Source organism: Chelonia mydas, chromosome 7 (genome assembly GCF_015237465.2).
Source record: "Chelonia mydas isolate rCheMyd1 chromosome 7, rCheMyd1.pri.v2, whole genome shotgun sequence".
Classification (NCBI taxonomy): domain Eukaryota; kingdom Metazoa; phylum Chordata; order Testudines; family Cheloniidae; genus Chelonia; species Chelonia mydas.
Window position 1 is genome coordinate 122,845,878 of NC_057853.1, and position 27,559 is coordinate 122,873,436.

General features: G+C 49.9%; 1 protein-coding gene across 2 annotated transcripts in view; it reads right to left on the minus strand.

Moving 5' to 3' along the window:
• HPSE2 (heparanase 2 (inactive)) overlaps positions 1 to 27,559 on the minus strand; it is a 280,559-nt gene that overhangs the window by 100,237 nt on the left and 152,763 nt on the right. For both annotated transcript variants that reach the window (XM_043552473.1, XM_037905356.2), the window contains exons 4-5: positions 4,603 to 4,776; positions 2,037 to 2,208 (exon numbers count right to left, since the gene is read on the minus strand). In XM_043552473.1, coding sequence (XP_043408408.1) covers positions 2,037 to 2,208; positions 4,603 to 4,776 — 346 coding nt within the window. The remainder of the gene's footprint in view (positions 1 to 2,036; positions 2,209 to 4,602; positions 4,777 to 27,559) is intronic.

Consider the following 27,559-nt stretch of genomic DNA (forward strand, 5'->3'; position numbering starts at 1 on the left):
ACTCTAACCTAGCTGGTGTGCCGAGGGTGGGAGTGGCGGGAGGGACTATCGGTCGGAGGCCATAGGGACACACTCAGGGCAGCCAGCGCTTCTAGCCACAGTGGCACGAGCAGCATACTCACGTCCAGCACAGAGCTGGTACGGGTATGCCTGCTCCAGCCTGGCCTCGCCCCCAGCTCCAGTGCTGACACGGGTCCCCTCAGTGACAGGTCCATGGGCTTCTTCAGCACCCTTCCTGCACGCCCTGTCTGGAGAGCTCAGGCACTTAAAGGTACAGCTCCCGTGCCCGGGGGAGGCGAACATGACTTTACACCTTTTCATTCCCTGGATGCTGGGGCTGGCCAGGACCCAGGTCAGCTCTGGACACAACTTAGCGCAGCCTCATGCCCGTTGTAAGTTGCACTGGCTGTCCTTGGCCCCTGGGTTCCTAGACACAGCCACTAGGTCACAACCTTCGAGTGGGGGTGGTGGAGACGCACGGAGGCAGTGGAATCTCAGGGGGCTGCTTAAGGCAGCTCTACGGCTCCTTTGTGCTGCTAGAACAGAGCTGAGGATCTGGTCGGAGCTCTCTCCTTGGTGCACCAGGGATTATGTTCGTGTGCTGTTTATTGTCTATGGCAGATTATTCGTGCAGCTGTTAATGAAGTCTGGACCTAACTCCGCTCCCAGCGGAGTCCACTAGCCACCTCCCCTTGCCCAGCCCCCATACTGCAGCTTTTGTTCACGGTCCTTCAGGGAACTGCTGCCACAGAACAATGGTCCTGTTCAGCACGATGCAAATTCCTTTTCGCCGGAAGCTCCTGCATCTCCCACATTTCTGTGGCTGTCCTGTGTCTTCTCCAGCTGTTGGTGTCCATCACCGCCTCGTCTCCTCTTCTGCTATCCCCTTCCACTATGGCTGCTCCCTTCTCTCTGGCCTGCCTCGCTTCTAGCCCCGGCAGAACCTCGCTGCCCCCTTCCTCAGACATATGAAGACATGAGACGACAGCACGCATGCCCTTCAGCACCCCCACTGGCTCCTGGACACCCTTCGGCAGCTCCCGGGAGTGCAGAGCTGAAATGCAGAGGATGGCTAATGCCATCCAGGAATCTCTGATTCTGAGAGGTGCCAGCGGGACTCGGCTGTTTGGTGCCTTTTAACGGCACAGCCAGTCTGCCAGAGGATCTTCTTCTCCAAGATGAGGGGAGGGACCTTCCCCAGCCCTGGCCTCTGCTTCAGAAGTGGAAAGCAGGGATTTGGCCCTTCTGCTGTAGCTCAGGGAAATCATGTAAGTGGCTCTGGGTCATAGTCAAAGCAACCGATTATTAGCAAGAACGCTGACAATGACTGGAGCGCTGTCCCCAGCTCTACACCTCGCCTGTGCTCTGGACGGAGCAAGCAGAGCGCTCAGCACAAGGCAAAGTCTGCCAGCACGCTAACAGACGTGCCAGGCCCCTCCTCCCTGCGCTGATCTGAACGGAGGGTGAGGAGACAGGACACTCCAAACAGAGCAGGAAAGCAGCATCTCCCTGAAACATGCTTCTCCTGTCCTCTGAAGAGGCTGCGATGAGGCACACTCCCTGCTTACTGTTGCACTTACTGTCTAATTATTACCACCATTGCTGTTATTATCTCTCTAGCTCTTGTGTTAGAAGGTTCCAGTCAGGATCAAGGCCCCTGGTTCTTGGTTCTGCATAAACATATCGGAGACAGAATCCCTGTCTGAGGAGCTCATACCCTAAACAGACAATGTGTGGATGACAGCGTCACAGCATGGAAGCAAAACACTCAGAGTTAAGAATGGGCGTATCTGTACGCGCCCGGCTCTGCTCCCAGTGGATTCTGGGCCACCATGCCCCCACTCCAGACGTTCTTTACCACGCGGGGACCCGTGGCCTCCTTCGCGCCATTACACGGAGTGACAAAGAGCAGTGCACCAAGCTTGCCCAGCAAGAGACTCAGTGCATCTGCAGGGGTGGGACTTGGACTTGTTTGGCCTCCATCAGCCTTGGTGAGGGGAGATTTGAGGACCCGGGATCTAACCCGCATCACTTACCCCTCCAGGAGAGTGATGACGTTCTTTCTGGGCCGCCCAATGTTGGGCCCATAGAGGCTGGCTCTGGTGTAGGTGCGGATAAGCTGCAGCAGGCTCTTCAGCTGGATATAGTCCTTCCCCAGCTGACTGCCATTCACGGTACGGCCCGTCAATGTCCGGTAGTTGTTGGGCTCTGGGAAAATAAACATCAACAAGCCCGCTCAGCCCTTCTGGAGAAGGTCACCCAGCTCACGCACCCCACCCAACAAAGAGCCACAGCAGGGGACCTCCCGGCTGTTTGTACTGCAGCGCCAGCCGGCAGAGCCCACTAGTGTAAACACAGGCGAGGTCTCCTGAAAACACCCCAGCGCCACAGCCCCAGCTCTGCAGGGCTTCGGCGCAGACACTTCCCACAGCACTGGGTGGGGGCTCCGGGCCAGGCAGGTAACCCCCCTCCCCGAGAGGCAGCATTCTGTCGATCTCGCGCTGTCTACACCGGGGCTTAGCTTGGCTTAACAACGTCTCTCCGGGGGGGGCGGGGGGGGGATTTTCACAGCCCTGGGAGAAGCTACGCTGACATACCTTTTCAGTGCCGGCCCGCCCACAGCGTATGCTGACAGAAGGAGATTTTCTGTGCTGGAGGAACACCACCAGCTATGGCCAGGGCTACACTTAAATACGAGGTCGACCCAGCTCTGTTACTCAGGAGTGTGAAAAAGCCACTCTCCTGAGCAGTGCCGCTAAGCCGACCTAACCACCATACAGACAGCACAAGGGCACCCTCGCCACTGCCCCTCGGCAAGGTGGATTCACTCCAGCAATGGGACCCTCCCCGCACGCTAGCGAGTGGTTTAAGTCAGTGGTTCTCAAGCAGGGTACATGTACCCCTGGGGTACACAGAGCTCTTCCAGGGGGCACATCAACTCAGCTAGAGATTTGCCTAGTTTTACAGCAGGCTACATCAAGCACTAGCGGAGTCCGTACAAACTGAGGCTTCATACAGACCAGGACTGGTTCATTCTGCCCCATACACTGTACGCTGGCATGTACCTACAGTGTTTCTAATCCAGGTGATTTATTTTACAATGATACGGTAAAAAGGAGAACCTAAGCCGCTGTTCAGTACCAGTGTGCTAGGACATGTCTGCATTTTTATGCCTGATTTTGGAAGCAAATCATTTTTAAGTGAGGTGAAAATTGGGGGGTATTCAAGACAAATCAGCCTCCTAAAAGGGTACAGTACAGAAACTCCTCACTTAACATCCTAGTTATGTTCTTGAAAAGTGCAACTTTAAGCGAAACAATGTTAAGTGAATCCAACTTCCCCATAAGAATTAATGTAAATGTGGGGGGGTTAGGTTCCAGGAAAATTTTTTTCACGAGACAAAAGACTTTATATACATATACAGTATAAGTTTTAAATAATTTTAAAGAAACAATTTAATACTGTACTTACCAATGATGATTGTGAAGCTTGGTGGAGGCAGGGGCGTAGCAGGGTGGGGGCATGGGGCCTTGCCCCGCTCTGCCCGTCTGGCATTCCAGCCAGGGAGCAGGCAAGCCCCTGTGCCCCGACCCCGCTCCCTGGCAGGAGCGCTGGGCAGGCAGAACAGGGGAGCCAAACAATGTTATAAGGGAACATTGCAGGACTTTAAAGGAGTGTGTTCTCTAATGGAGTAGCGACCTAATAACGTTTACTGGGACGGCGTTAAGTGAGGAGCTACTGCAGTCTGGAAAGGTTGAGAGCCCCTGGTTTAAGTGTGGCCGTAGACTATGCCAGCAGAAGCACCCTGGTATCAGCACAGCTGCGTCTCCACGGGGGTTGTGTCAGAACTGCTGTGTCGCTGGTGGGTGGGGGTTTCACCCCCTGACCGACGCAGCTAGGCCAGCGTCAGTTTTAAATGTAGAGCAGGCCAGAGAGGCAGGAGGGATACAGGAATAAATGGGTGCTGTGAGCTCCCCTCGCCGCCCTTCACCAGCCTGGGGTTCAATCTGCAGGTTTTCCTGAACTGGGAAGAAGGCGGAGAGGTGGCCTTACTACCCCTTTCCACCCCCGGCAACCCTGGGGCCAGCTGAGGGCTAATGGGCACAGGCGCTGGAACTCGGGGTGCTGCAGTGGCTTCCATTAGATACAGGATTTACAGTTTGGTTCAATGGCTCTCAGCACCCCCACTGTACACATTACTCCAGCGCCCCTGTTTCCTTCGCTGCGTCTCCTGTAGCTAGTTATCGCAACCATCCTTTCTGCCCCGCCGGCCCACGCCGTGGCTTGTCTGCACTCCCGTGGCACGCCCCGCTGTGACAGGCAGTGAGCTGTGTGGAAGCGTTTCTGATTGTGAAATACCAGCAGACAGGTGTGTTCAGACAGGAGCCCATTACACGGACGTTACAGAGATGCCCTTCTGAAGCTAGCTGGGTCTCCAACAGTGCACACTTCCTCACAGCAGGGTCCTTTCAGTCCCCTCTGAAGGGCTAAGGGCAAAGCGTCCTGCAAGTGTTCGGTACGAAGGGGGAACTGACCCTTCCCTTCCTGCCACAGCGAGCGACACTCCGAGGAGCTGCAGGCGAGCTGGCCAGTCACACTCACCGTTGCCTAGCTCCCAGGAGATGTTGTATTTCTTGCTGGCACTGTACTTCAGCAGGCTGAGCGCATTGGAGCTGTTCCAGGAGTTATTTGGATTTCGGCGCAGGGCATTCAGCGCAAAGATCAGGTGGAGGCCAGAGCAGTCGGCGAAGTTATAGAGTTTGTCTAGAGACCTGGCTGGGAAGAAACGAAAACCAGCTTGTAACTCAAATGAAAGAAAAGTACCAGGCGTTCCAGACCCTCTGCCCCGCCCGTCAGCTCTGCCTCTGATGTCAAATGCTGCCCTGTGGCACCTCGTAGTGAGCTGAAGTGGCCTCCCACTGAGCCAGAGCAGGAGAAACCATGCTCAGAGCCCAGGTGGGCAGAGCCAGGCCATGCCCGCCCCTCCCACAGGAAGCTACGAGGCGAGACAGGAAGTGTAAAGGATGGGTCCCGGAGCTCAGCTGGGCTGCAGCTGCTGGAGGAGACGGATGCCTTCTGCCTGCTCCCGAGGCTGGACCGAAGGGGAGCCCCGCCGAGCTGAGGACTGGCCAGAGCTGCTGGAGCCGCCAGCTGACCGATACACTGAGGAGTCGCTGGGCCTGCCGCTGGCTATCTACCCTGGGAGATGGAGGACCCACAGATCCCGGGGCACCGCGCGGCGAGGGTACAAAGTGGCCCAAGGACAGCCGACTCCAGTCCGGCGGCGTTGCTGCCTGAAACCCGGTCAGCGTGTTGCAGCTGGATTCCCCGCTGACCCAGTGCGACACACTCTGCCACTGTTAGGGCTGGGCTGGGACCCAGTGCAGTAGGGTGGGTCCGGGTGACCCACTGCCGGGCCACCCCTGGGGTGGCAGCCACCTCACCTTGGGCCAGGAGGCCTGTGTTAGTCTACTGTCCGCCAGAACTAGGATGCTAGACCCTGACTGCTCTGTGCTGCCGAGGGCCTGGGCCCCTAGACTGTTCACTGCTCTGCCCTGCCTGCGGGATGAGCACCTCGACGGCTTTGTGCGCTACCCAGCCTGCGCTTCCTAGACTGATTGGTGCTTTTCCCTGCCCAAGGGCCTGAGCCCCTAAACCTTTACTGCTCTGCCCTGCCCAAGGGCCAGAGCACACAGACTGCCTAGAGCCTGTGTGACATTATTGACTTGAACTGGGACCATATAGAACATTGTTGCAATCAAGGTCCTGTAATGGCACCAAATCTTGTATGAAGCGGGTCAAATGAGGTGTCTAAGACGAGGTTATGGTTTGCTGGTTAGGATTATGCAATCTGTTTGCATGTATCATTTTTGTATTTAAAGTTATAAGTATTGGCTCTATACTGTCTGTATTTCAAACTTATGCTCTGCTTCTGGGGAGCACCCCAGACAAGTTGGTGTCAGCTCTGCCTAGCCTGCTTGATGGCCCATTAAGGACCATCAGCGACACAACTGACCCATTGAGAGAAGGCAGACATGCCTGGGGACCCAGCAAGGTGTGCAGGGACCTGCCTATGGAGAGAACTCTGAGGTGTTTCCAGGCCTTGGGATGGGCAGCTTGTCTTTGGGATAAAGAAAGCAGAGACCACATGGCAAGAGACTATAAAAACCTGCTGCAGCTCCTCCATCTTGTCTTCAATCCTGCTTCTTACCTCTGGAGGGACTTTGCTATCCTGAAGTTTTGAACCAAGGACTGAAAGACCCATCCCAGCTGGGGATGTTCTCCAGAGTCTTGATTTGAACCTGCAGCTTATTCCTTCACTGCAGCAAGCCTGAACCAAGGACTTTGCCATCACTGTCTGTCATTGATTCCATTTCACCACTTCTAGCTCTCATCTCTATCTTTTTCCTTTTATGAATAAACCTTTAGATTTTAGATTCGAAAGGACTGGCAACAGCGTGATTGGTGGGTAAGATCTGATTTGTATATTGACCTGGGTCTGGGGCTTGGTCCTTTGGGATCGAGAGAACCTTTTTTCTTTTACTGGGGTATTGGTTTTCATAAACATTTGTCCCCATATGAGTGGCACTGGTGGAGATACTGGGAAACTGGAGTGTCTAAGGGAATTGCTTGTGTGACTTGTGGTTAGCCAGTGGGGTAAAACCAAAGTCTGCTCTGTTTGGCTGGTTTGGTTTGCCTTGGTGTGCATAGAAACCCCAGCCTTGGGCTGTAACTGCCCTGTTCTAAGCAATTTGTCCTGAATTGGCACTTTCAGTTGGGTCCCGCCAGAACCAGCATCGTTATAGCCTGCCTGGCCTGAAAGCCAAAGTCCACTCCACTCTGCCACCAGAGCCCTAGATCCTCACGGCAGACTTTGCTTATTCCCTGCCCACGGATGTAGTGAGCCAGAGTGGGAGGAACCACCACGAACCCGCTACACACCTACAATCAGGTAAATGCATGTGACCTTTTAAAGTGGGATATCATTCCAAGGCTGGGCAAAACTCCTCCTAGACCCTGAAGTCTGGGCACGCTTCACAATTGCATCGAAGCAAGGACCGTGCCTGGGGAGTCCCTGCACCTAGGCCACCAGACAGAGAGGTGGCTTCAAAAGCAGCCATTGTTGGCCAGGATGCTGCAACCTCTGTGATGCACCTCCCCATGCTTTGCCCAGCTGGGTCGTACCCAGGCTCGGCTCCTGCACACACTGCATGGGGGCTGCCTTGGAAAGCAGCAGAAAACTTCAGCTGACACAAAATGCAGCAGCTCCCCTCCCGAGTTGAATGAGCTTCTGCCAGGTGTTCACTCTGGGAGCCTCTCAGAGGCATGGTTCCAGTCTTTCAAACACCACCTCAGAGCCGGCGCTAGGCGTAAGCAGACTCAGCAACTACTGCGGGCCCCAAGCAGCTCAAGGCCCCCCCATTATTAGTATGTGTTTGGGGGTGGGGAGAAATATTCCTGCTAGGGCCTCCAATGGGCTAGCCCTGGCACTGCCCCAGCCCTGGCACTGCCCCAAATGCTCTGCCACCTGGCTGCCTGGGGGAATGGCTGAGGACATGTGTGTTTTGGTTTTAAGTTTAACACTAACGTTCTTCTCTGTGGTTCAAACGTCTGAGTTCAGGCTTCCGAAGTGCCGGGCTCCAGCGAGGTCTAAGGCGCAGAGAACCCTGTTGCACTCCCCTAGCTAAGTTAGTAAGAGAATCCCGCATACAGCCACTTCCATCCCCCCTCAACTCTCCCGCCCCACCCCACTCACAAGCACAACCACTCACAAGTGCTATGGGTCATATTGGGTGACACCACCCTACCTCCAGACAATCAACAACAACTAAACAGTCTGACCAGGGCTGACCGGGAACGCTGTCATTCATTCTTCAGGTTTGATATGTTATTCTCCTAGACAATGTTCGTAGTCACCAAACAGTGTGTTTCTTTGCGGGTGTGAAATTTCATGGCAGTGTTCTACAAACATGTTTGGAAAAAGAGGGATACCCTGCCTGAAATCTGTAAAAAAAGATTTGTTTCCAGCCTGTAGCTTAGGGACAGAAATTCCAGCACATGGGCACTGCGGGGACACCAGGCATGCTGAGAACTATCACTCCTAGTACCTTCCCCTCAAAATAGTCCTGTGCAAGCCGATTTAGAAGACCACAAAGGTCCCACTGAAAAGACAATCCTGGTGTAACCTTCATTTTGGAACCACGATCATGGTCTTCATAATAAAACAAACGTTGCTAGAAGAGACATGATGAAGCATATCCATGGTATGAGGGATGCCACACCCAGAAGCACAGTGCTGGGGGCAGGGCTTAATTTGTAATTAAAGAGGTGCCGGGACTCAAGCAATTAGGTGCTGGGGCTCAAGCAATCTTTTTTTACTTTCATAGCTGATGTGCCAGAGTACAGGTGCCAGGACTGTGAACTGCCAAGCCCGGAGGTGCCAGCCAGGGCTCAGCCCTGGCAAGAATTAAGCACTGGCTAGGGGTGCTGAAACATGGAATGTGCAGCGCAGGCCATTCAGGTTGGCACCTCCTGCAATACTGTGCCCCCAAAGACTGTGCTCTGGGTCAGATTGGGTGGCACAAGCCTCCACCACCCCCGTGCTGCGTTGGGAGAGGAAGGCGATCTGCTCTCCTCATCTAAAACCGGGGTCTCCTCACACCAGAGGGCGCCAGCAGCCCCGTCTGGGCTCTGGCAGCACAGAGCCTGCTGTCAGAGGCTTTGGGATTTTCTGTGTATAGTTCCTTGAATCGATACCCTTCTCCGAGTAGCTTCTAAGTGATGGTTAGTGCATGACGGATTGTCTCGGAGCAGCTTCTTCCTTCAGCCCCTCCTTCACCGTTTCTGCACACAGGCCGCCGCTTTCTCAGGAGTCCTACACCTACTAAATCTGACACAGACAACCATAAATCTGAGACACTGAAAAACATCCTGCAAGCAGGGTCTCCTGTCCCATCTCGCACAGAACGGGATGGGGGCAGGGAACTGGAGAAAACAGCCACAGCCACAGAGGAGAAGAGGTCAGCAGATGCTAAATAGACACAGGCTGCAGCATGTTTGTTCTGTGGAAATATTTATGGAGCAAACTGCTTCCTCGCTTCCCTGGGGTGAATTTACCGTCCTCCTCAGGTCGTCGTTCGTGGGCGCATCGCAAGCACAGCAATTTTGGTGCATGTGAAAGTTGCAAACTGGGCAGAGGATAAGCCAGCAGCCGAGCACCACTCTCAGCCGCATGCCGCTTGCTCTGTGCAAGTTGTTTGTGTGTTCGTGGTATCCAAGTGTGGCTGTGAAATACTTTGACGGAAGTCCTGGGAAGTTTTTCCCAGCTAATTACATCCTCATTCTCTCCACACTCTGTGCTTTCTAGGGTGAGGTGTAGGGCTGGGGGGAGACACACGGGCAAGTTTTAAGTGGAATCAGGTGCTGCTATCCCTGCAGGGAAGTCTGGAGAATGTCAGAGCCCTTCGAGTAACAGGTACTGGCAGACACACATGGAGCACTTCCCACAGAGCCTAGCTGCCTCGCCAACACTCCAGCGCTCACTCGCATTTTCCTCTTGTGTCTGTTTTAATTGGGCCATTTACTGGGTTCTTTCTCTTTGGAAAGTTATCAGCTAAGTGCTAGGATTTGGTGCAGGCTGTTCTGCGAATGTGCAGGGAGCAGGAGCGGCCATTTCCTCTCGCCTCCCCCACAGCCTGACAGAAAGCATATCATCTCTGAAAAGCCCTCGGATGCCAAGGCGCGCAGGGTAGGGAAATGCGAGGCTTGGAGAACAGCCCCCAGGCCTCCCCCCTAACATACACTCAGAACCACAGAGTAAAAGGAACGTTAAAGAGGAAGGCACCAGGAAGGAGTCACACGTGCTTTTAAGATGCAGAGAGCTGGAACAATTGTGCAGGGATGGCTGGCCTCGAGGGGGCTGGCTGGGGAGCTGGGAACCACGTTCAGGGGTCAGAAGATCCCACCTGTGAGTGCACAGGCACCAGGAGAATTAATGTAACCATGGAGATCACTATTGTGTTTCCTGGGTATGAAATGAGTGAGGGAGAGAAGCCCGAAGGTGCACTGAGAAGCCCGAGGACTCCAGCAGACAGCCCTCTGCTCTGGACCCTCGTTCCTGCACTGATGATGTAATGCTAAAGTTGGCTAAAGCAGCCTACAGAGAAATGCTAAAACTCCAGCTTCATTCATTACCAGCACGCTGCACCCATTGCGTGTGCTGGGAAGAATGAATTCTTCACCCGCCACAATGGGTCAGTTGTATTGGAAATAGACACAATCCATTTCCTGTTATTTGGGAGACTCTTTGAGTTACTAGAACCTGGTCCCTGGAACAAGGGATGGAATTTTATAATCTAGTTCTTTTTTGTTTTGATCCCACCTCCTGGTTCTGCCCTCCCCTGCTCAAGTCCCGATGCCCATGTGCAGAGCTGCATGCCACCCCGCCTCCGACCTCCAAATGTATGTCCATCAGTTTACCGACCCCCTCGGCCTCCTGCAGCTCCCTCCCTCCCTCCACCTATGCCTGGAGCCCATTGTGGGTCAATTTACATTTATAAACATTTTAAAATTGTGTAAAGCTCTGATCCGTAGAGGTGTGAAAACCAGTTGCTCACAACAAGAACAGGTCACACACACCTCTATACAGCACATTCCTCTCTCCGAGGGTACGTCTACACTTCACACACTGCAGTAGCACGCGCTGCGGTGCGGACACACTACAGCGGTGGGAGAGGTCCTCCTATCACTGTGGTTCATCCACCTCCTGAGAGGTGGCAGCTAGGTCAACCGAAGAAGCCTTCTGTCCAGCTAGCACTGTCTCCACAGGGGGTTAGGCCGGCATGGCTCTATCTCTCAGGGCTGCGGATGTGTCACACCCCTGAGTCGGAGATATTCGGGTGTAAGTTTTCAGGGTAGACCAGCCCCTTGTGAATCCTCAAAAAGCAAAAAGGGCTGTTACTTAGATGGGGAAACTTAGGTGTCCTTCCCAAATATGTATTTATTGTGAATTATGGTGTATAATTTTGAAAATGTTTAAAACCCCAGCTGAACATTCTATTGCCATGCATATTTTTATTGCCATAAAATGCCCGCCAGGCTGGCTGAAGAGTGTTTGACAGACACAGTGGCAATAAAAGAGCACCCAAGCTGGCTATCACATCACTGTGCCCTGCCACTTCTCAGTGTTTCCATCAGATTTTCAAGATTAGAAGTTAACTAAGAAAACAATGGGCAATATTTTTCTGATTTCCTCCTCTGAGCTTGACGAACGAAGAATATAAGGATGGGGATTGAGTCTAAGCAATTAGCCAGCCGAATGCCCAGCTATCCACTGTGCCAACTTGTGAATGTGAGCTCTGCTTGTTAATTTATTTCCTCAAAGCTGATACCCTGCAGCTGCAGGAGTTCATTCTGGAAGATCACAGATGGAATATCTGCCCACAAACTGCCACTAACAAGCTTCTCAGCATTGCAGCGGGAAAGAGAGCCATGACTAAAGCTCAACTAGCTTATTGGCTGAGCGTCCTGGCCACGTTGGATGCCTGTGCTGTCTCCTGCCAAGTTTCCTGATCATTACCTTTCTACGAGGTCGTACGCCAGCTCTGCAGGATATTGAGAAGCCAGCGACTAGCAAACAGGGCAAACCGAGATGGAGCCCCAGGTCCTGACGTTAGAAATGGACGAGACTCTGCTGAGTACACATGTCCCATCGAAAACCACCGTAGGGGTTACGTGCAGCGTTCCCTCTAATGTTTTAATGTCCATGTGCGGAATGAATTTTGTTATGTGTGACACATCACCTTCATAGTGGTGCATATAACACAATGCATGTGGTGGGGCTGGTGCCAAGGGGTTCAGAGTGTGGGAGGGGGCTCAGGGCTGGGGTAGAGGGTTGGGGTGTGTGGGGGGGTGCAGGCTCTGGGGTGAGGCCAGGGATGGGGGGGTTGGGGTGCGGAAGGGGGCTCAAGGCTGGGGCAGAGGGTTGGGGTGGTACAGGCTCTGGGGTGGGGCTGGGGATGAGGGGTTTGGGGTGCAGGCTCCCCCGGGGCTGTGGTGGGGAGAGAGGACTCCCCCCACTCCTCTCTCACTGCAGCAGCTCGAGGCTGCTCCCCGGCCACGGCAGCTCCAGTGGACCTGGGCAGGGGGAGGGTCTCCTCTCCCCTGGCCGTGGCAAGTCCGGGGCAGGTCCGTGCTGGGGCCGGCAGGGAGGGGCACCTCTCCCCGCCGCGGCAGGTCCGTGCTGTGGGAGAGGCATCTCTCGCCGCAGCAGCCCTGAGCCCCTGCACAGGGCTTAATAGGCAGCTGCCCGGCTGCGCAGCTTAGAGGGATCTAAGGTTACCTGTTCTTATTTTTTATGTTGAATCGGAACAAAAGAGGAGGTATCGTGGGCCACTCCAGCTACGCAGAGGGTGCTCTCCAAAGAAGACTGTTTATGGGCACGGGATGGCCTGGGAATCCTCCAGGAAGCTTTCATGGAGGTACTCTGCAATCCTTTGCAGAAGGTTTCTGGGAAGGGCTGCCTAATTCCATCTACCACAGTAGGACACTTTCCCGCGCCACTCCAGCATTAACTCTTCTGGCATCATAGAATATCAGGGTTGGAAGGGACCTCAGGAGGCCATCTAGTCCAACCCCCTGCTCAAAGCAGGACCAATTCCCAGTTTTGCCCCATATCCCTAAATGGCCCCCTCAAGGATTGAACTCACAACCCTGGGTTTAGCAGGCCAATGCTCAAACCACTGAGCTATTCCTCCCCCCCACAGCATTTCAGCATGAAGAGCAGGTCTGTACCCAGACACTTGCAGCATTTGCTCCCTTGCTGCCTCTGTTACCTTCAGGAGAGCAATATCGCACAGGGTACCTACGGGAAACGGGGGAAGTTTTCAGTGCTAGCCCTTACACCACAAACAATTCAACAAATAATCTGCCCTGTTTGCTGAAATCTGGGTCACACAACCACGCTTTCCCAAACATAGAATCGAAGGACTGGAAGGGACCTCGAGAGGTCGTCTAGTCCAGTCCCCTGCTCTCATGGCAGGACTCAGTATTATCTAGACCATCCCTGACAGGTGTGTGTCCAACCTGCTCTTAAAAATCCCCGATGATGGAGATTCCACAGCCTCCCTAGGCAATTTATTCCAGTGCTTCACCACACTGACAGTTAGGAAGTTTTTCCTAATGTCCGACCTAAACTGCCCTTGCTGCAATTTAAGCCCATTGCTGCTTGTCCTGTCCTCAGAGGTCAAGAACAACAATTCTTCTCCCTCCTCCTTGTAACAACCTTTTATGTACCTGAAAACTGTTATGTCCCCTCTCAGTCTTCTCTTCTCCAGACTAAACAAACCCAATTTTTTCAATCTTCCCTCATAGGTCACGTTTTCTAGACCTTTCATCATTTTTGTTGCTCTTCTCTGGACTTTCTCCAATTTGTCCACATCCTTCCTGAAATGTGGTGCCCAGAACTGGACACCATACTCAATACTGAAGCCTAATCAGCGTGGAGTAGAGCGGAAGAATTACTTTTCATGTCTTGCTTACAACACTCCCGCTAATACATCCCAGAAGGATGTTCGCTTTTTTTGCAACAGCCTTACACTGTTGACTCATATTTAGCTTGTGATCCACTATGACCCCATATTCCTTCCTAAGTGGAGCACTTTGCATTTGTCCTTATTGAATTTCATTCTATTTATTTCAGATCATTTCTCCACTTTGTCCAGTGGTTGTGGTTGGAAGGGATCACCATGTATTGCAAACAGCATTGGAAGGGGGGGAGGGGTGTGGCAGCAGGGGGCGGCTTTCTGTTTGTCTCCCTTCCCCCCAACCCAGTGTCACTTTTGTAAAAAACAAGCTATTTGGGGGGCTTTCCACTGGTGCCTGTCCTCCAGCACCATCCAGGTTGCTAGGGGACAGGGGATTTTTCTCAAGTTCCAACCTGTGATTCCAAGGATGTCTTCACAAAAGCAACAGCAGAAGATCTCTCACCCATGCCTCGTGGCCTTACTCATCATTCTCCTCAAGCGTTTGCCCTAAGCAAACATAGTCATGCATGCTGCTTACGTTACCCGCATTCCTCCTGGGTGTGGGGCTCTGTCCCATCTCGTGGCAGCTAGACCTCTTAGAGAGAGAGAGATTATGAGTCTGCTCTACAGCCTTAACTAACAGGCAGTTGGCTTTTAGCTCATGCGGTAGAGGCTCATGCACTAAGCTCCAGAGGCCCCAGGTTCAATCCTGGCGACTGGGGTCTGTCGGTGTTACACTTACACTGTCAAGTCCATGCTGACTCATCTCCCACTCAATGTCCAACCATCCCATGCCCATAGGATTTACAGCAGTTCTTTCCATCTTTCTCCGCTGCGCAGACCCTGATCCTGCGAACGCTTACACACTTCCAACACTGCACAAACATTGGCAGCATCGGAGCCTAAGGCTCTATGACCTCTCTTTGGTTCCCTCCTCATCCTCCCTGAGCTGTTGGCTGCTTTCAACACCATTGACCACACTCTTCTTCTCCTCAAGAGCTAATCCTCCCTTGGCCTCCTGCCTCTGACTTCTCCTCATTCTCCTTTTACCTCTCCAGTAGCAGCTTCAATGTGTTCTTCAGATACTCTAGTCATCAAGATGCTAGTCTAAAACCTGAGAGACCTGGACTCAATTCCTTGCTCCGCCTCAGACTTCCTGTGCCCCAGTTCCCCATCGATAGCCCTGCCCTGCTCCCAGGGGTGTTAGGAGAATAAATACATTAAACATTGTGAGGTGCTCAGAGGCTATGCTGAAGGGGACCATATAAGTCCTGAAGATAGATAGGATCCTCCTCCTCTCCCCGCCCCTCATCAACTATCACTGGGGGTCCCACAGGGCTCTGTCCTTGGTCCCCGTCTCTTCCCCCTCTCCACCTTGTTTGTGGGTAATCTCATCTGCAAACACACATTCAACTACCAACTCCATGCAGAGGATGCAAAGATCCACCTCTCTACTCCAGACCTGTCTCCTTCTGTCCAAACCAGAATCTCGGCCTGTCTCTCTGGGTGTCTAGCTGTCACCTCAAGTTCAACATGGCTAAAGCAAAGCTCTTGATCTCCCTCCCCAACAGACCCTCCCTGCCATCTCCTGTCTCGATCACTGTGGACAACCCCACCATCCTGCCTTTCACTCAGGCCCATAACCTGAGTGTCATTTTCGACTCAGCCCCTCTCTACAACCTGACATCCAAATCCTACACGTTGCTGATTCTTCCTGAATAATTCTAGAATCTGGCCCTTTTCCTCTACCAATGCAGCTAAAAGTCTCATCCAGGCTCTAATCATTTTGGGGAATCATCACCAAGTGGGTGTGTTTCTAGTGGGGTCCTGCCGTGATCGGTTCTTGGCCCTACGCTATTTAACATTTGTACTGATGACCTGGGAGAAAACATAAAATCAGCAACAACAAATCAGTTTGCAGATAACAAAAATTGGGGAAGTGGTAAAGTATGAAGAGGACAAGTCACTGTACAGAGTGATCTGGATTGTTTGGTAAACTGGGCACAAACAAATGTATGAGTGAGTGCAGCTAACTGTAATTGTATACATCTAGGAAGAAAGACCATAGGGACTCTATCCTGAGAAGCATGACTCTGAAAGGATTCGGGGGGTCGTGGTGGATATGCATCTGCACATGAGCTCCCAGTGTGCTGCTGTGGCCAAACAAGCTAATCCCATCCTGGGATGCATAAACAGGGCAATCTCAAGTAGGAGTAGAGAGGTTAGTTTACTCCTGTATTTGGTGCAACCGCTTCTGGAATCCTGTGTCCCGTTCTCATGACCACAACTCAGGACGGATGTTGATAAATTGGAGAGGGTTCAGAGAAGAGCCACAAGGATGATTAAAGGATTAGAAAACCTGCCTTTATTACAGTGATAGACTCAAGGAGCTCAATCTATTTAGCTTCACAAAGAGAAGGTTAAGGAGTGACTTGATTAAAGTCTACAGGTACCTACCTGGGGCACATATATTTAATAATGGACTCTTCAGTCTAGCAGAGAAAGGTCTCAGACAATCCAGTGGCTAGAAGTTGAAGCTAGACAAATTCACACTGGAAATAAGGCATAAAGTTTTAACAGTGACAGTAATTAACCATTGGAACAATTTATCAAGAGTTGTGGTGGATTCTCCATCACTGGCAATTTTTGAATCAAGATTGGATTTTTAAAGAAAAAGATCTGCTCTAGGAATTATTTTAGGGAAGTTCTGTAGCTTGTGTTACACAGGAGGTCAGGCTAGATGATCACAATGGTCCCTCCTGTCTCAATTACTGCAGCCGCTTTCTCTCTGGCCTTGAAAAAGGTGATCTTTGCACACTCACATCCATTCACAATGCTGCTGCCACGATCATTTTCCTGGCTCAGCACTTTGACCACGTCACCTCTCTCTGCATCGCTCCATAGGCAACTCCTGGTTTTGCGATGTCAGCTCCCATCTGTGCTCTGCCAGTGGTTCCAGCCTCCGTTGCCCACTTGTAAAGTTTTCAAGCAAGCCCCTCTGAACTCTTTTCCATGCTGCCCTTCACACAGGGGCTGAGCCCCCTGTAAACATCCACAAAGCCACCTCCTTGTCCTCCTTCAAATCTCTCTTGGAAAGGTGTGTTTGCTGTGATGCCTACAAAAATCTTGGCAACAGGTTGGCTTCTGGCATGCTGAGACTCGTGCTGACCAGTGCTGTCCCACTGTAGCCTTGTCACAATCAGCTTGCTGGCTGCAGCCTCCTGTCGTCTTTTCTCTTAGACCTAGATTAAAAGCAAGGACCATTTTTCTGTTCTGTGCTTGTCCAGCCCCTTGCACACCGGGGCCCTGGCCCATGACTGGGGCTTTCAGGCACTACCACAATACACATAACAAACAATAGTGATGTTTGCTATGGCCAAGACTTTGGTGACAAAAGACATGACTCTTGGAGGGGGTGGATCCTAAAGGTCTGTGTCAGCCCCCACCCCACGGGTCAGCAAGGCTGCTCCAGGGAGTTGTAAGAATGTGTACTGGGTACCCAGCATAGTGGAGTATTTTTTTAAATGATTTCAAATTATTAGAAGAATATTAAATGGTTTCAAACAATTCTTACTGTAACGAGAAAATATGTGACTCTCCTCAGAATTTGCTTTGCCAAACAACTGGAAGGAAAACGTCACAGGATTCAACCATCTAATTCAACTAAAATTATTACTTTTGCATTCTTTGCTGTGCGAGAGCAGTGACTGTGTCTTTTTCTGTCACAGCAAACAACCCCTGTCACTCACGGGCCAGTCTTTGTGGCACCTTCATCATTCCGATGATTCGTCTCTGAATTCCTTCCTACTTGCCAACTTCTTTCTGGTGCTGAGGCGTGATTCCGCTGGTCCTGTCTGAACAGGAATGTCCTCTGGTTTCAGAGTGGGAGCCGTGTTAGTCTGTATCAGCAAAAACAACACGGAGCCTTTGTGGCATCGGGTGAAGTGGGTTCTAGCCCACAAACGCTGATGTCCAAATAAATGTGTTAGTCTCTAAGGTGCCACGAGGGCTCCTCGTTGTTTTTCCTCTGGTTTCTGACATGACTCCTCTTTATAAAGCAGCCAAAAGTTGCATCACGGGGTGTTGCTGAGGCTGTGTTGCTCCCAGGAGATTAGCGAGACAAGGTGGGCGTACACACCCAGACCTGACGAGCTTTGCGTAAGCTTGAAAGCTCATCTCTCTCACAAACAGAAGTGGGTCCTGTGACACCTCACCCCCATATTCTTCATAGAGATATTATTATAATATGAATATGGCATAACTAAGATGTATTTTACGCAAGATAGGAAATGTGAGGTGTCATTGAAAAGGTTACGATTTACTGACTACGATTATCCTATTTGTATGCATGTATCATTTCTGTATCTGAAGTTAGGAATATTTACTATGTAACAATTACAAGTGGGTTTACACCTGGGGAATGCCAACCAGACAGAAGGCAATCAGCCTGTATGGGCCATTAGGGAGAACAGTAGGACTTTGAAGATGCTAATCTCCCACCTTCCCTACTGCCCATGTTTTGTACAGTCTAAATTTAAACGTGTCAAGAGATGGAGTTTCTACCAGGTATTATTGACATGCTTCTCATTTGAAAGGATCTAAGGAGACTATACCAGGTCTGCTATGAATTAAACAAAATGCTCACCCAAAGAAGGCAGCATTTCTACATGAATTCAATGGAACTACTCATGTCCTTCGGTGCTTTAAAGGGCTGGGCCAATGTGCTCAGCACCATGCAGGATTGGTTCTCTTCCAGACACAAACAACATGAGTAGTACCACAGCGAAGGTACAAGTAATCCAAGGTCATGCTTCAGGTTGTATTTTATCATTATGGGTCAGGAAGGGATTCTGCTACACCCACGTGGCGGAGTTTTTCTTCTATCAGCTTCTCCAGAACGCTGACCATTGTCACAAGCAGGGTCCCTGTCTTGTTCAGCCAGTGGTATCGGCTAACGTGGCCAGTTCTATGTTCAGCTAAGAGGAGTATGGGATTGTGGATGCTCAGTAAGTTGCTCAGTAAATGATTTTCTAACTTTCACAAATTTCTTTCTTTCTATCTTTTCCTTCCTTCCTTTTTTTTTTTTTTTTAGTCTTATTCCTCATTCTGGGCCATGACCATGCCACGTCAGAAATATTAGCGAGCAAGAGGAAAGAGAGGCTGGTTTGAGTTATCAGAACAAAAACACAATCCAAGAATTAAAAAAAAAAAAAAATCTGAAAATGAATAGTAGAAAACCAGAAAAAAGAGACAAAGAAGCGGAGAGAATCGGGGCCTGGGGTGTGATAGCCCCACACCCGCCCGCCTGGGAAGAGTAAAACTTGGTTTTTTATACTAACATTTTAAGCAGTTTAACAAACTTCATTGGGGGTGGGGGTGACCCACCAACCCAACATCCTCTACAGCTCAGCAAAGCTGGGGCAGAGAAAAGAGTTTCCTCCACAGCAGAGGAAAGGCAGGTCCTTAGCCCTTTGTCCACAGCTCTGAACTCTACTAGACTTCGACCCTAGTGGCACACGACTGAGTTCCACCCGCGGGGTGCACGGAACCCACTGGCTCAGCCACAGCACCTGAGTTTCTGAGTGCTCCGGGGATCAGACACAGCTACGGCTCCTTCGTCCTCAAAAGGGCAAGAACTCTGCTTAGAATGACAACTTTGGCTAGAATGCTAAGAGTGTCGGAACGACACCAAGGTCTCACCTGCTGCTTACAATTACCCTTGTTTAAATCCAACATTTTTAACAGCTACGCGGTTTACCTCTTCAGTCACGCAGAAGGGGACTGTTCCCAGGGGTGGCAGAACGGGGGAGCGGGGATGCTAGTGCCGCACAATGGAAATACTGCCGGGCCGGGGGGGGAAGACTGATGTATGTTTCTTCCCCAGGCTGTCTCGCAGTTGAGATCAGGACCAGGCTGTTTCTGCCCCTGTGTGCATGCCAGGGGGCAGAGGTGAGAATGAGACTTGGAGGAGGGTCTAGAGTGGCCAACACAGGGGAGGAGATAAGGCTGGCAGCAGTACTCCTCTCCGTGCCACCGGGAGGGGGGTGGGTGGGGGGCAGGGCACCGGCACCTGGGCAGGGGGGTGCCACGCACAGGGCCCCCATAGCCAAGGAGCTGGGGGAGCACAGGGCACCAGCTGCTGCAACACTGCAGTAGGAACTGCCAAGGATGCCTCTTCCCACCCTGCAGCCAGCTGCCCCTCCTCCCACTCTCCAGGTCTCAGTAGCTCTCCTTGCTCCCCTTCCTATATCTCTGTTCCTTCCCCCATCCCAGCCACAGTGAGCTTCTGCCCCCCACCCCCAGCCCTGACTTTTCCCATTTTGCATCCACCCGACTGCAGAAATGGGGAGTATGAGGTGTATGGGAGAGGTAGCACCTTTGAGTGATTCGACCTGCCGCACTCCTTGAGTGGTCCTTTTCCTCTCTGGTCCGCAGTGGACATCCAGCTGTCACCTTGGCTCCAAGTAGTGGTAAGTATGCGACAGTGGCCACACCCTGGTAAGCTGCCTCAGCAGGGCAAAACCGGGTGAGGGTAACCAGAAGTGTGGAAACTGACAGTGATTTAGGGATTGCCCTCCCCAAGCATACAAAGACTGTTCTGGGAGCCAGGGCGAAAGAGACCATATATTGGTCCAAAAGCTTGAAAAGCAACCTGCTGTGGAAGGCGAAAGGCACGATGGGGCGCTAGAGAGGTCAAGGCTAGCCACTGCAGCTAAAGAAGCCTCCAGTTGTAACAGCCTTTGTGCCACTGGGCCAACCTTCAGCAGCTGAGAGAACGGGTTTGTCCCAGTCCAACGACTCTCCCATTTTAATCAACTTCACACACACCTCATTCATGCACATCTCTCTCTAAAAGTCCTGAGCAATGGGGGAGTGGCAAAGCGACAGGTGAAGATGACTCCTGGCAGTCGTAGCCACAAGCCTGCATGCAGGCGGCCTGGGACCCTGGTCACCCAGCTCTGACCCAAGGGCAGCAGGGAAGCTCGGCAGCACCCAAAGTGACAGAGCAGCCCTTTTTAGGCGTGCACTGCTCTCCCTTTGTAAGGGAATGGGCTGGAAAAGGTGCTTCAAACATCGCCTGCCCAAATCAAATCTGGCAAGCTTACCACGGCTGGTGGATCATCCTCAACGCAGTTGAAAACCAAAGATAACTAAAAAAGCACTAAAGATTGCTGCTTAGAACATCAGGACTGTGATAGACAAAGATGATACTTCTCGATCTGAAAGAAGAACAGCTCTCCTTTCAAAAGAGCTAGCCTGGTATGACACTGACATTAGTTTCACTAAGTGCTGCAGATTGGCAGACGAGGGCATTTTTACAGAACCAGCTGGGGGTTACACCTTCTTTTGGAAGGGACAAGAACCACATGAAGATAGAATCCATGGAGTGGGAATTGCCATCAAGACCAAACTCTTGCGATGTCTTGAAGACTTCGCAATGGGCATCAACGAACGACTCATGAAACTCCGGTTACCACTAAATAAGTCGTGATTTGTTACCATCATTAGTGCATATGCGCCCACCTTTACAAGCCCTGACGATGCTAAGGAATGGCTCTACTCTGATCTCGACTCTCTCATCAAGTCAACACTGCAAAGTGACAAACTAATCATCCTAGGAGAGTTCAATGCAAGAGTAGCTAATGATAACAACAACTGGCAAGGTGTCATAGGGAAAAACAGGATTGGAAAAATGAACGAAAATGGTCTCCTACTCCTAAGCAAGTGTGCAGAACATAGCCTGACAATTACAAATACCATCTTCACACAGGCAGACAAATATAGAACTACGTGGATGCACCCCAGATCCAAACAGTGGCATCTAATAGATTACATCGTTGTCTGACAATGTGACATAAGGGATGTCAGGATCACCAGAGCCATGCATGGAGCAGAATGTTGGATGGATCACAGAATGATTTGGTCAATACCGAATCTACACATTGTACCCACACGCCTGAAATGCCCCAAAACAGTCAAGACATCTCCTGACATTGTTAAACTAAACCATGCATCCTCTCAAGACAAGCTACAAAGTTCACAAGAAACCAGCCTTGGTGATAACCCTGCCTCATGGGAGGAATTTAGAGACACAGTACAAAAAACTGCAAGTGACGTCCTTGTATGGAAGAAAGCGGCTCACCGTGGGGTCTTGGGCTCACTGGTTTGATGAGAATGAGGAGGAAATCACAGTACTCTTGAAAGAAAAAAAAGAGGCTTTCCAAATCTGGCAAAACGATATTCAGTCCCCCTCGGAAAGAGACAAACACCTGCAAAGCATGGCACAAAGACAACTCCGCTTGATACAAGATAAATGGTGGGAGAAGGTAGCAGAAGACACTCAAATGTATGCAGAGACAAATGAAACAAAGTTCTTTGATTCCTTGAAGCTAGTCTTTGGACCTTCAGAGGTGGGCACAGGTTTGCTCATGATGGCTGATGGCAGGACAGTCATCAAGGACAAACATGGCGTGGAACAGAGATGGGTTGAACATTTCAGCCAACTACTGAACAGACCATCCTCCATTGAAACAAGTGCTATTAATCAGATACCTCAAAAGCCTATTCAGCACCGCCTTGACTTGCCACCCTCACTTGAAGAAATAGAAAAGGCAATCAGTATGATGAGCTCAGAGATGGCAGAGATGGAATACCAGCAGAAATATCTAAATCTGTGGGTCCAAAGGAGGTAACAACACTCCAGAAGATCCTTACTGACATCTGGGACAGTGAAGAAATGCCACAAGACTTCAAAGATGCCACAATTATTCCTTTATTTAAAAATAAAGGCAGCAGAAGTGAGCTGTAGCTCACGAAAGCTTATGCTCAAATAAATTGATTAGTCTCTAAGGTGCCACAAGTACTCCTTTTCTTTTTGCGAATACAGACTAACACAGCTGTTACTCTGAAACCTGTCAGAATGGTCTGTGATAACTACCGTGGGATCTCTCTCCTATCTGTCACTGGAAAAATCTTTGCTCATGTCCTCCTGACTGATTTAATCTGTCTCAGAAGCCAATCTACCTGAGACTCCCAGTGTGGAGTCAGACCTGGTTGTAGCACCATAGACATGATTTTCAGTATCAGGCAAATACAAGAAAAATGTATTGAACAAAACATGAATCTGTTCAGTGTTTTCATGGATCTGACAAAGGCATTTGATACAGTCAACAGAGAAGGATTGTGGATAAGGCGACATTTTGGTCACAGGTATTTTTAGTAAAATCCATGGACAGGTCACGGGCAGTAAACAAAAATTCCTGGCTGTGACCTGTCCATGACTTTTACTATATACCCCGAAATAAAACTTGGGTGGGGGGCCGCGGGTGCTCTGGAGGCACCACGGGTGCTGGGGGAGGTTGCCCGGGACCCTGCTGGTGCTGGGGGTGGAGGCGGGCAGCAGTGCGCAGCCCGGGACCCCCGCTGGTTCTCGGGGGAAGAGTGGTGCGTGGCCCGGGACCCCTGCCGGTGCTGCGAGGGAGGGCCAGGCAGTAGCGCGTGGCCCGAGATCCCCGCTGGTGCTGGGGAAGAGGGCTGGCGGGGCTGACAGGCGCTCCCTAACTGGCTCCGCATGTCCCTAGCTCCTAGGCAGCAGAGGGGCCAGGGGGCTCTGCACACTGCTCCCCCACCACAAATGCCAGCTGTACAGCTCCCATTGGCCGGGAACCTAGGAGCTGCAGGGCCATGCTGGGGAGCCCTGCACCCCAAGGTAAGCACCCCCCCGACACCGCTCAACCCCCTGCCCCTAGCCCTGAGCCCCCTCCCACACCCAAACTGCTACTGCTGGCCCATCTGAAGAAGTGGTTTTTTACCCACAAAAGCTTATGCCCAGTGCATCGTAGGTCACTTCGCTGAAGCATCAAAATTGTTTGGCTTCACAATCAGCCTGAAGAGACCTGTGGGGTTGCACCAATCATCTCATCACCGCCCCGGGCCATATCCCCGAGCACCTCCATGAGTGGAGCCCAGCTAAAGCAAGTTGACAGTTTTGCCCATGTTGGCAGCAACATCTCCCATGATGGATCTCTTGACAAAGAGATCACGAACAGGATACAGAAAGCTTCTCAGTCATTAGTAAAGCTACATAACAAAGTCCTGAAATCCCGCAACATAACCCTCTCAACAAAAATAAAACTTTATAATTGGGCTGTCAATTAATCACAATTAAGTCATGCAATTAACTCAAAAAATTAATCTCGATTAATCACGCTGTTAAATAAGAGACTACCAATTGAAATATATTAAATATTTTGGATGTTTTTCTACATTTTCATATATATCTTGTTTTCTGTGTTGTAATTGAAATCAAAGTGAATATTTGGATCACAAATATTTACACTGTAAAAATGATAAACAGAAGAAATAGTATTTTTCAATTCACCTCATACAACTATTGTAATGCAATCTCTTTGGCCTAAAAGTGCAACTTACAAATGTACATTTTTTTGTTACATAACTGCACTCAAAAACAAAACAATGCAAAACTTCAGAGCCTACAAGTCCACTCAGTCCTACTGCTTGTTCAGCCAATCACTAAGGCATTTGCATGGCACTTTAGAAGCCAACGTCGCAAGGTATTTACGTGCCAGATATGCAAAACGTTCACATGCCCCTTCATGCTTCGGCCACCATTCCAGAGGACATGCTTTCATGCTGATGATACTCATTAAAAAAATAATGCATTAATTACATTTGTGACTGAACTCCTTGGGGGAGAATTGTTCATCCCCTGTTCTACTTTACCCGCATTCTACCACATATTTCATGTTACAGCCGTCTCGGATGATGACCCAGCACATGTTGTTCATTTTAAGAACACTTTCACTGCAGATTTGACAAAATGCAAAGATGGTACCAATGTAAGATTTCTAAAGACAGCTACAGCACTCGACCCAAGGTTTAAGAATCTGACGTGCCATCCAAAATCTGAGAGTGACGAGGTGTGGAGCATGTTTTCAGCAGTCTTAAAAGAGCAACACTCCAATGCGGAAACAACAGAACCGAAACCACCAAAAAAGAAAATCACCCTTCTGCTGGTCGCATCTGACTCACAAAATGAAAACGAACATCCGTTGGTCTGCACTGCTTAGAATGGTTTTCAGGCAGAACCCGTCATCAACATTGATGCATGTCCCCTGGAATGATAGTTGAATCATGCTCATCTGGCACGAAAATATCTTGCGACGGCGGCTACAACAGTGCCATGAGAACGCCTGTTCTCACTTTCAGGTGACATTGTAAACAAGAAGTGGGTAGCATAATCTCCTGCAAATTGTAACCAAACTTGTTTGTCTGAGCGATTGGCTGAAGTAGGACCGAGTGGACTTGCAAGCTCTAAAATTTTACATTGTTTTATTTTTGAATGCAGTATTTTTGTACATAATGCTATATTTGTAATTTCCGTGTTCATGATAAAGAGATTGCATTACAGTAGTTGCATTAGATGAATTGAAAAATACTATTTCTTTTGTCTTTTTACAGTGCAAAACACTTGTAATCAAAAATAAATATAAAGTGAGTACTGTTGTATTCTGTGTTGTAATTGAAATCAATATATTTGAAAATGTAGAAAACATCCAAAAATATTTAAATAAATGGTATTCTATTCTATTATTGTTTAACAGTGTGATTAATCGTGTGACTAATCGCAATTAAATTTTTTAATCACTTGACAGCCCTATTTATAATGCTTTTGTGTTCATCTCTCTCCTCTATGGCTGTGAGACCTGGACACCGTACAAATGGCATATCTAACACCTAGAGGCCTTCCATATGCGGTCTCTGCTCCATAATGGGGACCCACTGGCAGGACAAAATTACCAGCCTGGAGGTTCTCCAAAAGTCAAATGCCATAAGCATTGAGGCCATTCTGATAAAAGCCCAACTACGCTGGGTTGGACTCGTCATTAGGATGCCTGAATATCGACTTCCCAGAAAAATTTGCTATGGAGAATTGGCACAAGGACATTGGAATCAAGGCCACCCCAGAAAGCGCTACAAGGACAGCATCAAGGACAGCACACACTTTGGTGCAATAAAACTGGATGATCTTGAGAAGGCTGCGTTAAATAGATCAGCCTGGCGACACAGCACTCTCATCTTTCCAAGCCTTTGAGAAGGTCAGAAATAATCGATTGTTAGCTGCAAGGGAAAAGCGTCATACGACTGCTCTCGCTACCTAGACGCTCACCAGTGCCGTTGCCTGCCCGATCTGCTCACGAGCACGCGCGTCACTTTGGACTTCAGAGTCACTCCAGAATCCACAAAAAGAGAGAGCATGGAAACGTCATTGCTGAACCAATGGACCACACGCACACTGCAGAAATATGCAGTTTGCCCATCTCTGTGCAGGGAGCAAACACAGCGAAGCTACAACTTTCCAGGACATTCACTTAATGCAGGAGATCTCATCTGTGATTCATGTGACCAAGATTTCTACACCTGCAGGCTAGAAATCTCGGTGACCAAGTGGAAGTGGCAGATGCAAGGCATAAAGGCAACTATATTGTTCCTGCACATTTGCGATGGTTTTCAGGCAAGCCCATAGCTCTTCTTTGGCCAGTGTAAGTAGCAGACAACAGTAGGAGTTGGAAACCACACAAGAAGTGATTTTAAACTGAACCCACCTGCCCTATCCTATCCAAGGCAGCAATCACAAAGGAAAGGGATTTTTTTCTTCCATGAACCAATGTCCTCACTTTTGGGGGCAGGTTTTAGGGAGGTTCTCTGTCTAGGTGTGCTCCAGACTGGTTTTGTCTTGTCAGTGTAAAAAGACAGTGTTCTCATTACCTGCTAGAAGGACCCATACGTAGCAGACAGCAAGTCCAGACTAGTGCTGGAAATGTCCAAACACAAAACTCTTCCACCTAGCTTTATAAGTCACCCTAGTTGATGCTTTTGTGCAGAACCTTCTGAACTTCAGTTCAAAGGATTTTTTCAGTGGACATCATCATCCTGCCAGCGTCTGGGCTGCCAGCCGCAACAATGCTGGGTCTGAGTGCAGGACCTGAGCAATGTTCCTTAAGGCTAGTGTTAGGATATAGATATTCAGGTCTGTCTGTAAAGGCCTGTACTCTAAGAATTTAGGTGTATTCTTATCACTTGGCTAGTTAGAGGTATAAAAGAAAGAATCAAAATCACTGTCTGCCGGTGGAAGGGCCTTCTCTTACTGTGACAGTCTGAGGCCCTGTTCTTAGGCTAAGGCCTTTGGCTAAGCAGCAGAGGCTGCCATAAGCTGGGAAGCGACCGGTCACCTCCTCACATTCCAAACTAGTCACACTGAAAGAAGGTGCTGTTGGGCTGTTAGGATACAATCCTGTCCTGATAGTGCCTATCGCCTCCAGAGAAAGGGAAGTGCCTAGAAGATGTAAAAGGAAACTTAGTTTGATAGCATCCCGTCTGGCAAGAACTCACTTATCCATCGCTGGGATGTGAAATCCTCATTTCTGTGTTTGTTCTATCACTGTAGTCCCATTTCCCTATTGTTTGTGTATTTTCCACAGTATGCATCCGATGAAGTGAGCTGTAGCTCACGAAAGCTTATGCTCAAATAAATTGGTTAGTCTCTAAGGTGCCACAAGTCCTCCTTTTCTTTTTGCGGACACAGACTAACACGGCTGTTACTCTGAAACCTGTCTGTATAATCTCTGTCTGGTTCTGTGATTGATTCTGTCTGCTGTTTCAGAGTAACAGCCGTGTTAGTCTGTATTCGCAAAAAGAAAAGGAGTACTTGTGGCACCTTAGAGACTAACCAATTTATTTGAGCATGAGCTTTCGTGAGCTACAGCTCACTTCATCGGATGCTGTCTGCTGTATAATTAATTTTGCTGGGTGTAAACTAATTAAGGTGGTGGGATATAATTGGTTAAATAATCATGTTACAATAGGTTAGGATTGGTTAGTTAAATTTCAGTAAAATGATTGGTTAAGGTATAGCTAAGCAGAACTCAAGTTTTACTGTATAGTCTGCAGTCAATCAGGAAGTGGGTGTGTGTGTGGGGGGGTGGGTGGGAACAGGGAATGGGGGTGGGGAAATT